Source organism: Ambystoma mexicanum, chromosome 6p (genome assembly GCF_040938575.1).
Source record: "Ambystoma mexicanum isolate Mex_15411 chromosome 6p, UKY_AmexF1_1, whole genome shotgun sequence".
NCBI classification, from domain to species: Eukaryota; Metazoa; Chordata; class Amphibia; order Caudata; family Ambystomatidae; genus Ambystoma; species Ambystoma mexicanum.
Genome location: NC_090935.1, coordinates 548,279,692 through 548,294,899, shown reverse-complemented (window position 1 = coordinate 548,294,899; position 15,208 = coordinate 548,279,692). Strand labels below are relative to the sequence as shown.

The 15,208-nt window shown below is 49.1% G+C and overlaps 1 protein-coding gene across 4 annotated transcripts in view; it reads left to right on the top strand.

Moving 5' to 3' along the window:
* The window catches only part of CENPK (centromere protein K), a 1,342,106-nt gene that overhangs the window by 1,196,548 nt on the left and 130,350 nt on the right, over positions 1-15,208 (top strand). For 3 of the 4 annotated variants that reach the window (XR_011280634.1, XM_069627355.1, XM_069627354.1), the window contains one exon: positions 649-1,630. The exons of the other annotated variant lie outside the window; for it this stretch is intronic. Coding sequence is in view for 2 of the 3 variants with exons in the window: in XM_069627355.1 (XP_069483456.1) it covers positions 649-807 (159 nt within the window). In the remaining variant the exon portion in view is untranslated. Of the gene's footprint in view, positions 1-648; positions 1,631-15,208 lie in introns of those variants that run through there. 4 annotated transcript variants of the gene reach the window in all.

Below are 15,208 nucleotides of genomic sequence, written 5' to 3'. Positions count from 1 at the left end.
GGAAAAACTCAACACACATGCATCCTGAGGAATAACGGTTCTTCATCTGTATATATCCTTGGTGTAAGTGCAAAATAGTTTGGTACAGCATAAGGATTAATTCAAAATTTGGTTAGGCCGTGAGAAAGCGTCCCCCGACGTGCTCTTTAAGCACCACCTATCACGTTACTCCCCCCCCCCCCCAAATACTGTTATTTCTGTTAGCATCTGTTCCTACATTTCTATATATATGCATTTATGTGACTCCTTTTTGAATTTCTTTTTGAGAAGTTTGTCAAATAAATAAAAAATACATTGATTTATTGCTCGGATATTTTCTATCATCTCATTCTGGTGATATTCTGGTGATAAGAGTGGTTCAATAGCTACAAATGCATTCAAATGGGATTCAAACAAATGTCCTCTTCCTTAATACGAATTAGTGAATGTAACTGGACGTTGCATGCATTTGTCCCATCCATGAATGGTGTGGTCTACAACATTGTGTCTACGTATTTTATATTAAAAGTATTCTTTCATTACTTTCCAGCTGTGTGTATATGTATTTTTCTTGAGTGGGTTATGGTGGCAACAATGTTTGTGTGCTCAATACGTAACATGATCACATGTTTGGAAACACCTTCTCTGATTCTAAAATTCCTTTTTCAGAGTCTTATGAATAAGATGCTGAGTACGCCACATGAGCCATATTTGAGTATCGATGAGTCTCACTGGCCTCCATACATAGAGTTGCTGCTGCGCTACGGAATAGCATTAAGACATCCAACGGATCCAAACCGAATTCGACTCGAATCGTTCCATCTATAAAATAGCCATCACTTTCTAGGTTTTTGGCCTATACTATTGTAGAATATCTATTTTAAGTAAATTTAAAACATGAAATGACCACTCCAAGTTGGCATTATACTGTGAAAATAGCTTTTGTGTTTTGCCCTTTTGGAACTATTTGTTAAGGCAAATCAAACTTTAACTGCTTATTGGACCAAAAACTTTTAGATTCTGTTTGTTCTGGCCAATCAAAAGCTGGACATTTTAAGAAATATGTTCTTTAATTCTCAATTTTATCTCTGAACTCTGTGTATTGCTGTTCTTATGTTGTCACTTACAATTTTAAATCGTGTTAGCCTTGTTTCCTCATCAGGGTGTTCTAACAGTATTCCCAAGGAAAACACTAGGCATTTAGATATTGTGTTGAAACACTTACTATAATTTCTGTAGAAAAATACTTATTTTTGTATGCATTGGATTTAGTCATACATCCATAGTGGTGGTTAGCTTACTGCACTTGGTAGCCATGCACAGCCGATCAGACATTAAATCGGTCTACCTTGCCTAGCTCTTTCATGTAATGTACCAATCCATTCTGTAAAAGAATTCATATTTTACGCACGCCTGTCTTACCTCCTCGGTCTGCTTTATTTTCTATTTCTATTGTGTTTCATGAAAATAATGGGTGGTTTTGCTGAGAGGATGTTATTACACATTACCTGTGCAACATGTGTCATCATTTAGCCAACCAAGTATAACGAGCAAATAATTTGAGATGTGTATGTATCCTAAAGAAAATTTGCAGATTTTAAGCACAAACTCAATTATTTTATCAATTAAAATAATGGTTTATTGAATGTAATGTTTTTAGTGTCACTCGAGAATTCAATTTCCAATATCTTTTCAATGTTATAAAAAGACTATCTCTCTGTTTATTTGAGTGAGTCTGTAACATAAGTTGTTGTCATACTATCACTCTCCTAAATCTATAGGCTCCCACAACACCCCTCAGCACCTAGGCCTTCAGATTATTTATTTTTCCTCATTGGTATGGTTGCAGGAGTCTGAGCGGAAAAGAAAAATTGACACAGTGCCATGTGCGGTACCGAATCAGAATATGAAACTTCAATATTACACCGAAGAACAATGTTGTTGGATTCAGATCTCGCGATAAAGGTCCACCTAATCTCAGACAGGGTTTTTATTGGCATACTAGGGTCAGGTTGTGTAATCTTTGTAACTAGAGAATGACTGATATACTATTTAATTAATTTGGATCCCATTGTACTCACCCAATGTTCCCACATGGAAACAAAATTATTTACATTTTTGTCCCTGGTCCAACAAAAGATTCCTCTGATTGGACACTCGCACGATGTGGGATTGCTGTTTCCCTGGTGATCAAGCTGAGGCCTCATGCTCGGCTTGTAAAAAAAAAAAGGAAGCAGAAGACTCGATGCATTCATCTTTGGGTGCCCTACGCCATGCATCGGGATCACCTTGATTCTGAACATCAGGAGGACCTTATAGAGGTGGACTTGGTAGATGAGGAACAGACGGATTCTGTATGCTAGCGACTTCCGGAACTGCAGGTAAACGCTAGCAAGGGGATCAATCGGCCCGCATTTCTGAAGAGCTTGCAGAAAAGCCTGCTCAGGGGAAATCTCATGGCGTATATATGCCTGAAGGCAATAGAAGGCCCCAGGTGACCAAACACATAAAAAGCCCTGGGGTAAACAACAGCATTGAGGAGGCTGCTGGTCACCTGACCATGCCCTGCGACACCGCCCACTACTAGTTTTTGTGTCTTCCAGGCAGTTACTTAAGGACTCCATGCCAGCTCTTGGCAGACAGCATTGTGGACGTGGCTGGCTGCATCACAGCCTTGTCATCGACTCGACTGTGCATTCTGAAAGATATTTAATTTTCTGCGTTTTGGTTCTCTCAACAAGCGATTTCTCCAGGGGCTGTGATCATTCTTAGCTGCACCGGTTAATTCTGGTATCTTATAACTCTACCCGCGCATTCTGCAGCGGGTTCCCTGACTGAATGATCATATTCAATATATCTGTTAAGCAGATCCGGCCCCGATGAAGGACTTATGGCCCAAAAAGGCATTGTCCTCACTGGCATCTGCTTTCTTCCTTATCTTATTAAAGTGATCACCATCTTTTTTAAGTATCTAGTCATCATTCTTTGAAAGTGTGAACTAATTTCTAATGATTTCCCAATAATCGAAAATAACTTAGGGTGTGCATCCCTCACAGCAGGCTTGTTTGCCTTGGTCCCTTTTGTTGTTGTGCGATTGCTGGTGCACTGTGCAGATGCACTATTTGGGGGTTTTGTACCCCACTCAATTCGTCAAAAAAAATTAAACTTATCCTATTGTACCACACACTTAACTTTGCCCACTCCCACTCTATTTATTACATGTGACCAGGAACTCAGCTGCTCCACCAATATTTCAGGCTTTCGTAGGCATCATCACTGGCGGCCTCAGCAAAGGACGGGAAAAAAAAACCCTCACCTGTTTGTACCTGACTGGGCGATGGGCCGGACACGCTATCCTGCATTTCAACTACAAAGTACCTGCTACTACTACTCGCCAAAAGAGATCCCCTGTTTCTCCTCCCTCGAAGGCCTATAGCCACCTTTGATAGGGTTCGAATGGCCAAGTACCATGGGCTGCCCCGGCAGGTTACACTAGAGAACCTCATCAATATCACCCTTGCACATATACAACACCCACAGAACACATGCACCCATCCCCTCATGCTGATTAATCATCATCAAATAACTTTGATTCGGCCATAAGGCCATAAAAGTATTTCCATTAGTTAATCGGAGCCCAATTCAACACAGTGCGGGAGACCGCAAACTCTATATGCCCAGTCAGCTTTCGGCCATAAGGCCATAAATGTACATCCTAACAACAAACATTTACATAATTTTCATAATACATCATGTCAAAAAGTATTTCCATTAGGTAATCGGAGCCCAATTGAAAACACAGTGCGGCAGACCGCAAACTCTACATTCCCAGTCAGCTTTGGTTCCTGGTTGGCCTTATCCACTAAGGGGTGATATTCGCTCCAGAGAAAGGCTAATTATTTAAAATAATTCCCAAATGGCTGACAGCTCTTGAGAATGGGTGCAGACTAACTGAAATCCCTGATTTAGACATCCGCTCAGCACACCCAAAAGCACCCAGGATTCCCCTAGCCACTCTTGGGTCCCTAAATTCCAGTTGTATAGAATCGTAGGGGGTATCGCCCTCATTAGACATTCTATTGCAACCAACTATCGTTTCCCTTGGCAAAAAGGCATGGCCTCTAACAGTACGAAGCCAGTGCAGGCATTTGCTTAAGAGGGCATCCCTTGGTTAATGCTTGTTTACTAGCAATTTAGGTACCAAAGGAGAAATATTATTGCATTATTTGACTCCCTTTGGTCATAGTTTTTAAATCATGCTCCAGTTGCCTTTTACCCTGGAGCGTTGAGTTCCCAGTTGGCTCTGCCCTTGATCTTCCAGTATTGGAGTCTTTGCATGGAGAATATGGATCTTACTGGACTCCCTAGTGGTTTTATGCTGCAGTGACTGCTTGTTCTTGGGTTCCCCCGTGTTATCGATACCATTGACGTCACAAGTGGTGAAAAGCAAGGAATGTTTCACCAAGTCAGTGTTGTGGCAGGCAGTATTCTGATCCAGAAGCATTGGAATGTGTATAGCCGGTTCGGGTGGTCATTCCAGCATTGGATTGCAGGGCTCTGTGGCAGTAAGTGTAACGATGGGGAGCACCTCCTGGGAAAACCCTCCTCACCTTCCCTGTGTCGCTGTCAGGACTAATAGCACTTGCTTAATGGCTGTCTGATCAGCTAGCACTTGGTTGCAGTTGCATCCCCGCACAGAGTTGGAAAGTAGATCAGCGGTGGATGGAGTGCCTTGGTTGAGTGGTTGATTTGAGGGTTTAGCAGCCCTTAATGGAGTTAAATGAAGGGATGAACACATGGCCAACAGGAGCTCGCTCTAGGTAGTGCAGGTGGAGCTGGGGGAAGGCTTATCCTCAGTAGGTTCTTGTGCCTACATGTCTATTAAGTCCATTGAGGCCATAGGGCGTGGTCCAGTAATAGGTGAAGAATGGTCGGTATTGGAGCCAGGAACGAGCATCGGGACAGGGACCAGATGCATGTTCATAAGAGGGGACTGGGGTGTCTTACACTCCCACCAGATACTATGGGGGGAGCCACCGACACGGGAGACTAAGGTAGCAGTGTTCTCCTCTGGTGTTAGGAGTCCCTCCTTCACAGAAGTCAATGAATCAGGTAACAGATATTGAGTAGGCACAATTGGGGCCAGAGATATGTAACACAGGGATCACAGTGCTGGAAAATGTCTTATACAATTGGAAGCAGAGTTGGAATTAGCCGGCCATTCCCGCTGACCAGGGTTTTGGTTTTAAAAGGGTCAGTGGTCATGCATAAGCACTTCCCCTTGGTGGTGTCATTACTGGCGAGGGCTTTTTGTGTGTTGGCTGTGAGGGCTGTTTTTGGGGGTTCAGCAGGCAACACCCCCAACTCCTAGTTGCTGAGTCCCCCTACCCCGTGGTGATCAATTGATGTGACCATGGCCCCTCCTATGCCCTTCAACCACTCTCTTCCCCTATGTGTTTGCATAGGAAGAGACAAATACCAGATATAAGAACGGTGCTTTTGAATTGAGGTCCACGGACATCCACTGGGTTCTGTCAAAGTTTAATGACCCAGGGATTGTTTGTAAAGCCCCATGCACTGTAATTTTGAAAAAGGGGTATAGCACAAGGTCAGGTACAAAGCTCACTGAGATTGTGTTATAAACCAACATTAAAGACAAAAGACAAAGCACACTCCACCTTGCGTTCTTCTAGATCTTATTATAACTACAGCAACTGGAGGGTGGTAAAAATTGCTCATCTATAGAAAGTGTATTGAAATGTAGAGGTTGTAGCAATTACTGTCTACCGGTTTCAGCGACTCATATTCATAATGGCCGCTTTCTTCAGGACAGTCTTTTTGTATAGTCAACAAGTAGGTAAGTGTACTGATTTCTATACCAACATGTTGTTTTTCTGGCAAGGAAGTGGGTGATTAATACTTTACCACCTCCTTGGGATGGCTGTGCTGAAACAGACGGGTGACCTGTATAAAACACAAAAAAAATATGTATATACGTCACCCTTGGTTATTCACTGCCAGTAGATGGCTTATGAATTAGCAGTATTCTTAGTGCTAATCATGTTCTAAAACACACTACGCTGAGCGTGGTATGGTTAACCTCTTCACGTTATAATAACCAAGATGTTCTACATATTTTTTCGGTTCAATTGGAAACAGACTTTACCAGAATTTACATCTGTGTTTGATGGCATATAGCTACTAGTCATTGTCTAATAGTTACTGTGTTATGGGTTAGTACAAACTATATAATTCGTATTGTGTATTGAGACCTATTGCGGCAACTAACCTGAATGAAGGTAGTTGAAGGACTTATTGTCTCCGCAGGGTACAGACACTTCTCCAGCATGGGGTCTGGCATGGATTCACATGCTCATGAATATTCCCTGTCGTCAGGCTGGGAATCCTCGGTAAAGAAAGAATCAGTATCAGTTTCGTTTCTGATCTGTCTTTCGTAGTAGTAACCAATCACTGATCTCTGCGTCATACTGACCACAGCCAATGACTGCCCTCTACCTAAGCCCTGCCTCTGGCAGCCATCTTCAGATTTTTACCGCACGTTCAAGTGTTGGGATCCTCGTGCTATTGCTCTCGAGCGTTAGTGCTATTTTTCACGTTTTTTTCTAAAAAAATTTCTCTTTTTTCGGTCAAAAGAGCCTCAAGCTCCACCGTTTCTTCATCCGATCAACGGGGACCCGTGTCGGATTCGTCTACGCCCCTCAAGGGTGAAGATTTCGTCGAGCCACGCTTTTGGAGGACTCCAGAAGTTTCTCAGGCCCATCTCGGACATGGCCCAGGAGAAGGGAAGCTCGACGCCCGGAAAGCTGTTCAGGGTCTGCCCTGGATGCCAGCTTCAGAATGTCTTTAAGGAGGACGAACACTCCCTTTGTCTTTACTGCCTACATGAGGATACGACGCACGTGGAGAAGGACTGCGTTTTGCTGGAATATGTCGGAGCGGACCATGAAGGACCGCCATCAACGTCTCGCCAACTGGCTGGAAGGGAAGAGCCCGTCAGGCGTGAAGAAGAAGAAGTCCGAGCGGTCTTCTAAGACCTTTGAGGGCGCCCCGGCGACAGGGGTCCAACAGAAGGCCAAGCACTGCGAGTCCGCTGGCACCGGGAGCGCCGAACGGTCGGGCTCTACAGGCGCCAGGCAGGGCGCATCCTCCCCGGCGCCATCAACCACGAGCTAACGCTCTGGCTCGGGTAAGAGGAAGGCCGAGCACCCGGCGAAGCTCCTGGAGAGACCCCGGTCGAGCTCGAAGGCCCCATCGGAGGGGGAGCGAGGCAGTGACCCTCCCCCCAAGGAGAAGGCGGTGAGCGCACCTAAGGTGGTGAAAGCCTTAATCCATCCGGCCAAGGCCTCTATCGAGACAGTCGCGGCGGCCCTGGCTCAGCCTGTGGAGGCTACACCAGTGGTGGCGACCTCGGGGCTCAGAGTCTCCCTGCCACCGCAGAGGGAGTCCTCTTTTATGCCCATCGACAGGACCCCCGTGAAACCTCCGGCGGAGAAGAAAAAGGGGGGGCAGGAGGTCGTCGTGGATTCGGCCTCAACCTCTGAGAAAGAGCTGATCGAAGTCTTAAGCCACGGCGTCGGCGTGGAAGAAGACCAGCCCGTCGGGAGGAACCCCGACGTAGGAGACGACGATAACGTCGAGGGTGCCGACGGGGCTCCTGACCGCCCGTCGGATTCCCCTCAACCAGTGCCGCAAGACAACTCAGCTGCCATTTTGTTGGCTATACAGTCCTTGTGCTCGGAGATAAGGACGAGACTGCCGTTACCACCAGCGTAGGAACCGCTCCCGACGGGGGACCCGGAGCCAGGCCCTTCTGGGAGCCCTCCCCCTAAGAGAAGAAGGATTCATCCTCCACCTCCTTTTCAGCCATCGCGCCCTGTTCAGCCCTCCTCCCCGTCCACGACACGTGGGGATGATACAGGGACTGACACGGCCGCGACGGGTACAGACGACGAGGTTTACGACGAGGATCTGCCGTCATCACCTCCCACCCGGACTTCTCTGCCCGACGAGATTGGATCGTTTCACTCCATGATCGCCAGGGCATCCGAGCTTTTCCAGCTCTGCCTGGAAGAGAAGAAGAAGGAAGGTTTCCTTTATCAACGGCGCGAGGCCAAGAGGAAGACGGTCCTCTCTGTACCTCTACTGGACGATATTTGGGATGAGGGCCTCGCCCTCCTCAAGAACCCATCCACGACGCCGGCGAGAAGGGATCGGTACGAGAAGAAGTACTGGGTCCCGACGCGGCCCCCTTGTGCCTTCGGGCACAGCCGACCCCGGACTCGGTCGTCTCCGCGGCGGCCAGGAAGAAAGCGGGGGGGGCCCGGCCTCTACATCGACCTCCCCGCCGGACGGCGAGGGAAAGAAATTAGATACGATGGGACGCAGAGTCATCTCGTCTGCAGCGACGACGATTTAGGCGGCCAACGCCTTGGCTATCGTGGCACGCTACGACAGGGAGTTGTGGTACAAACTAGCCCCCCTGCTGGACTTCCTACCGGACGACAAGAGGGCGGAAGCCCTAGAGATCTTGCAGGAAGGAGAGGTGGCGTCGGACCACGCCATTACGATTGCGACGGACATCGCTGACACTGGATTTCGCCAGTTGGGCAACGGCGTGTGCCTTAGGCGGCGTGGATGGCTCAAGGCTACTGACTTCCGTCAGGACGTGCAGACCAGAGTCTTGGACATGCCGTTCGACGGAAACAACCTGTTTGGGAAAACAGTGGACGATTCCCTTCAAGCCATCAAGGCGGACGCGGAGACGGCTCGGGCTCTTGGGGTTCTCCATCAACGGCGGCCGCCCTTTCGGAGCGGCGGAGGCAAACAGGGTGCCTCCAAAGGTTCCAGCAGCGGATTTTCCACCTACCGTCAAGCAGCCCGTTCGTCGTCACAGGAAGCTTACAGGGGATGAGGCAAGTCAGGCAGACCCCGCCGTCGTCGCCAAGGAGGACAAGGCGGCAAAGCCTCGTTGAAGCAGGACTGAACCGGCCGTGGGGTCAGGCCCCCACCGAAGCACCCCGGTGGGAGGCCGGCTGGCGAGCTTCGTCAGTGTGTGGGAGTCCATCTCCACCGACCGTTGGGTGCTGGACGCCCTAGCTCAGGGTCACGCGCTCGAGTTTCTAAAGAGGTGCCCGCGCGTCCCCCCTGTGGCCAGGAAAGAACATCACGTCCCTCAACTTCTCTTGGAGGTAAAGGCGATGCTCAAGAAGGGCGCCATCGAGCTCGTCCCAAAGAGGCTTCGGGGCTCCGGAGTTTACTCAAGATACTTCCTCGTGAAGAAGAAGACGGGAGGATGGCGTCCCATCCTGGACCTACGACGACTGAACAAATTCATCAAGGCACAGAAGTTCCGGATGGTCACCCTCCAACACGTCCTGGGTCAGCTGGAGGAAGGCGATTTCCTGTTGTCGTTGGATTTGGAGGATGCCTACTTCCATATTCCCATCCTAAAGGGACACCGAAAGTTTCTCAGGTTCGTGGTCCAAGGGCGTCACTACCAGTTCAGAGCCCTCCCCTTCGGATTGAGGTCGGCGCCCAGGGTGTTCACCAAGTGCCTCGCACCGGTGGCGGCGCAGCTGTGCCGAGAGGGGATCCACGTCTACCCCTACCTGGACGACTGGCTCATCCGAGCGAAGACGAAGGAGCTCGCCGTGGAGCACACGGCAAGGACCGTCCAACTACTCGCGGACCTGGGATTCTCCATAAACTACGCCAAGTCCCACCTGGTGCCCGCGCGAGACGCACTGTTTCTGGGAGCGAAGCTCGACACAGTGTCGCTTCTGGCCTCTCCGTCGGAGGAAAGGACGAGGGCCATCTTGGGCAAGGTGCAGCGGATGCTTGTTGCGGACGCGGCCAGAGTGAGGTCCATCAAGTCCCTCCTCGGAATGATGTCTTCTTGCATTTACCTCATCCGCCTGTGCAGACTCCGGATGCGCCCGTTGCAGAAGTTACTGGATGCGCGCTGGATCCAGACGACGGGCAGCTTCGAGGAGAGGATCACACTCGACGAGAGTTTCCGACAAGCGGTCCGGTGGTGGGGCACCCGCGCGCATCTGACGGCGGGCATGGACTTCCAGACCCCCGGCCACCAGGAGACAGTGACCACGGATGCCTCCCTGGAAGGGTGGGGAGCGCACACCGAACATCTGCACGCGAGAGGCCTTTGGCTTCCGACGGAGAAGTCCCTCCATATCAACGTCCTGGAGCTCTGTGCAGTGTTTTGGGCCCTCAGGTCCTTTCTTCCTTCCCTCAAGGGCAAGGTGGTAAGGATCTTCACCGACAACACCACCACCATGTTCTACATCAGGAAACAGGGCGGAACCAGGTCCCCAGCCCTGTCCAAGGAGGCGCAGGATCTGTGGCATTGGGCCGTCGCCCAAGGGATGTTTCTGGTGCCGTTTCATCTGACAGGAATAAAAAACACCATCGCCGACTCGCTCAGCAGAGAGCTACGCTCGTGCCACGAGTGGGAACTACGACAGGATCTAGTGGACTGCCTCTGCCGACGGTGGGGCACACCCCAGATCTATCTGTTTGCGACGGCGACGAACTCCAAGTGCCGGAGGTTCGCCAGCAGGTTTCCCCAGCCGAGGAGCATGGGCGATGCTTTCTCGTTCCCCTGGGAGGGCCTGTTTCTATACGCGTTCCCTCCATTGCCATTACTGATCCGGCTCATCAACCAGCTCAAGAGGTCACGGTGTCACGGTGCAGGATGATCCTCGTCGCACCTGCGTGGCCGAGGCAGATATGGTTCCCGGACCTTCTGGACTTGTCAGCGTCCCCGTCAATCAAGCTGCCAGTGGACGCGGATCTTCTCTCCAGGGAAGGAGGCGCCATCCTCCATCACGACCCGAAGTCGCTGAGCTTGCAGGCCTGGCTCCTGCAGCGTTAGAGTTTGGAGGATACGACATACCGGCCGACTGCAGAGAGGTTCTTGCAAAGGCCAGGGCGTCCTCAACTCTTAAATGCTACGGACACAAATGGAAGAGGTTCTCTGTCTGGTGCCACGCACAGAAGATTAACCCTCTACGGATTACGGCTCCCCAAGTACTGCCATACATACTGACGCTGGCCAAGGCTGGACTGGCGCACGCGTCCATCAAGATTCATCTTGCTGCGATCTCCCGATACACCAGAACCACGGGGCGGACGTCTTTGTGGTCTCATCGTCTGGTGAAAGAGTTCATGAAGGGACTGTTCAGATCGTTCCCGCCGGTGAAGGCTCCGGCCCCGGCGTGGGAGCTCAACGTGGTGCTGACCAAGCTCATGGGACCTCCGTTCGAGCCTCTGCACTCGGCTCCGTTGAAGTTCTTGTCGTGGAAAACAGCGTTTCTTGTGGCCATCACCTCCGCACGACGGGTGGGAGAGATCCAGGCCCTTTCCTGCAAGGCCCCGTACTTGACTTTTCACGACACGAGGGTAGTGCTCAGGACGCACCCCTCCTTCATGCCCAAGGTGCCGTCGGACTTCCACCTCAACGAACCCTTGGTGTTGCCTGTTTTCTTCCCGTCGCCTTTGTCGCCGGCTGAAAGGACTTTGCACTCGCTGGATGTGGCTAGAGCGCTGAAGTTCTACGTGGACCGCACGAAGTGTTTTCGGAAGACGTCACAACTCTTTGTGAACTTTGGACCTGTCAATCAGGGGAAGGCTCTCTCGAAGGCTTCCATTTCCAGATGGCTCTCCGGCTGTATCATGTACTGTCATCGGTTGGCAAACCGACCGCTGCCTGGCCGTCCGAGAGCCCATTCCACCAAAGCGATCGCAGCTACCACAGCGTTCCTATCTGGTGTACCCTTGCTGGACATCTGCAGGGCTGCTACGTGGAGGTCGACGCACACCTTCACGAAATTCTACTGCGTCGATCGGGATTCCAGGGAGGAGTCCAGGGTCGGCCAAGCAGTGCTGCGCAACCTGTTCGCCTAAGGTGAGCCTGGTGAGGAGGTAAGAATTGCTTAATGTTGAGTTTGATGTAATGCTTAATGTTGAGCCTTTGCCACCTCCCGTGGTTGTGCATGTGTGTACTGCTATGTATTCTTTATTCATGAGCATGTGAATCCATGCCAGACCCCATGCTGGAGAAGGAACAAGTTACTTACCTGTAACTGTTGTTCTCCAGCATGGGTCTGGCATGGATTCACATGCGAACCCTCCCGCCTTCCCCTCTGCGGCTCTTCACTTGGTCATACTGCCACTTCACGTGCTACCAAATCTGAAGATGGCTGCCAGAGGCGGGGCTTAGGTAGAGGGCAGTCATTGGCTGTGGTCAGTATGACGCAGAGATCACTGATTGGTCACTACTACGAAAGACAGATCAGAAACGAAACTGATACTGATTTTTTTCTTTACCGAGGATTCCCAGCCTGACGACGGGGAATATTCATGAGCATGTGAATCCATGCCAGACCCATGCTGGAGAACAACAGTTACAGGTAAGTAACTTGTTCCTTAATGTCTCTGTATTTCAGGCGTAGTGTCCAAATCCTAGTTCAAAAGGTAGGAACAGGGAGCAAACGCTGTATTACATTTCCTGTTTTAATAGCGTCATATTAGAAACAGGCGCTCGGCAAGGTAACTACTAGTGGTGCTCTGGGTAGGCTATAGACCCTTCCCATGGGCGGTCTGTGCAATTCACATCACAATGATGGAAATAGCGTCCGCGAGTTAATGCTTACCGGAAAGCTCCCGATGACCCGGTCCTGTCGCTGCTCTCCAACCCGCGTACTGAAGTTGGTATGAGTGGGAACCAGTAATAAGCACGTAGAAAGTCATGTGCTCAGTTACTAAGACATCACGTGTGCGTTGTATCATCACGCGTGCGTATGCGCTGGTCTAACCAGAAGTCAGGCATATTGGGGGGTAAGACTCTGCAAGCCGTGCAGCGTTTCTGGAGGTGTGTGTCCATCGGCGCCGAATGCATCACGTTGTAAGGTAGCCCCATGTATATACAGTCGCGGGATACATGGGTCCCCTGCTGAACACCAAGAGCAAAAACCGGGTGCAGTTTGTCATTACATTATTTGTTGATTTGAAAAACTGCAACGATTGAGTGGAAACATTTGCAACGTCTGTCTCATACTGTGCTGACATGTGTTCAATAAAGTGTGCAATTATTCTCTAGGAGTTTAAGGGCCGTGACCCAGTGGCCACTTAGGGTTCCTGACTCATGCGAGCTTAAGCCGTGTGTCTATTGGTTGCTGTCAGTGATGGCTGGTGTAAGCAATTAAAGGCATGCTAGACAATTCGTCTAGATATTACTGCTGGTCCCCAAGCTTAAGAATACATCTGGTAGGTGTCTAGGGTCGGAGCCAGAAGTCACAATCGCAAGGGCTCAGTTGGTCATTGCTAGTGTTTGCCATACAATATTCTCATTGAGTCCTTCTTGATCTAATTTTAAGCGGAATATCCATTTCTGCTCTCATTTTAGGAGTAAATTGGCCATGTCTCCGCCTCTTCTTGGACATATCACTTTCTCTATCACAGTCCATGTGATTTCATTGACCTTGTGTCTGTGTGATTTGAAATGCGCGACTAGGGGAGCATTCTCTCTTTCGGTGCGTATACATGATATATGTTCTGTGTTTTTTTACTGGTCTCGTAGTCATGCCTATGTATTTTTTGTTACACGGGCAAGTGATCATATAGATCACGTTTGAAGAATTAGTTTGTTAAAGATTGTTGTCGCCAGGGTGTTGGTAGACCCAGTTCCAATGTTTGGGATTTCTTTGTTAAGACACAGTCATTGCAATGGCCACATGGTGTGTGCCCTGATGCCGGCATGGTCCCCAAAAGTGTAGCCTGTGTAGTGTCTACATGGGGTGGCATGTATGAATGTATAAGAGTGTCTTGTAGATTTTTTCTCTTTTTGATGGCAAAACGTGGTATTGGAAGGGTCACAAGCCTCATAATTAGTAGTGGCTAGAGTTTTATAATTTCTCTCTTGATTTGATTTACTTTGTTGGAATAGCTAAACACAGCTGTAATCGTTTTTTCACCTATCGGACGTGTCTTCTGCTGTAGGGTGATTGCTCTTGGGATGTTCCTTGCCCTTTTTCTGGCTGTCTTAATTGTTTTTTTGGGGTATCCCCTTTCCGCCATTTTGTCTGCCAGGATCTTGGCTTGAATGTCGTATTCTTGTACACTCGAGCAGTTACGCCTATAGCGCAGATATTGTCCGAATGGCAGGTTTTCCCTTAGGCTCCGAGGGTGGAAGCTTCTGTAGTCCAATAGGGCATTGCGATCTGTGGGTTTCCTGAAGACTGTTGTTGACATGTCCTCCATTGGTTCTGATTTCCACGTCTAGGAAGTGTATCACTTCTTTGGAGATACTGTGGGTGAATTTCAAGAAGGGATTCCGAGAGTTAATCCAGTCCAAAAATTGCAGGAATGATGTTTCTGTCCCTGTATATACTGCCAGGATATCATCTATGTATCGCGTCCATAGAGATATCTGTGATCCAAAGGGATCGTTCGCTGTGTAGATGTGTTGTTCTTCGAATTCGGCCACGTAAAGATTTGCCAGAGATGAAACAACGCACATGTGATGGCTTAGTAACTGAGCACATGACTTTCTACGTGCTTATTACTGGTTCCCACTCATACCAACTTCAGCACGCGGGTTGGAGGGCAGCGACAGGACCGGCTCATCGGGAGCTTTCCGGTAAGCATTAATTGCGGACGCTATTTCCATCATTGTGATGTGAATTGCACAGACCGCCCATGGGAAGGGTCTATAGCCTACCCAGCGCACCACTAGTAGTTACCTTGCCGAGCGCCTGTTTCTAATATGAAGCTATTAAAACAGGAAATGTAATACAGCGTTTGCTCCCTGTTCCTACCTTTTGAACTAGGATTTGGACACTACACCTGAAATATGGAGACATTAAGTGTATGTACCCTGCGGAGACAATAAGGCCTTCAACTACCTTCATTCAGGTTAGTGCCCGCAATAGGTCTCAATACACAATACAAATTATATAGTTTGCACTAGCCCATAACACGGTAACTATTAGACAATGACTAGTAGCTATATGCCATCAAACACAGATGTAAAGCCTGTTTCCAATATAACCGAAAAAATATGTAGAACATCTCGGTTATTATTATGTGAAGAGGTTTACCATACCACGCTCAGCATAGTGTGTTTTAGAACATGATGAGCACTAAGAATACTGCTTATTCATAAGTCATCAACTGGCAGTGAATAACCAAT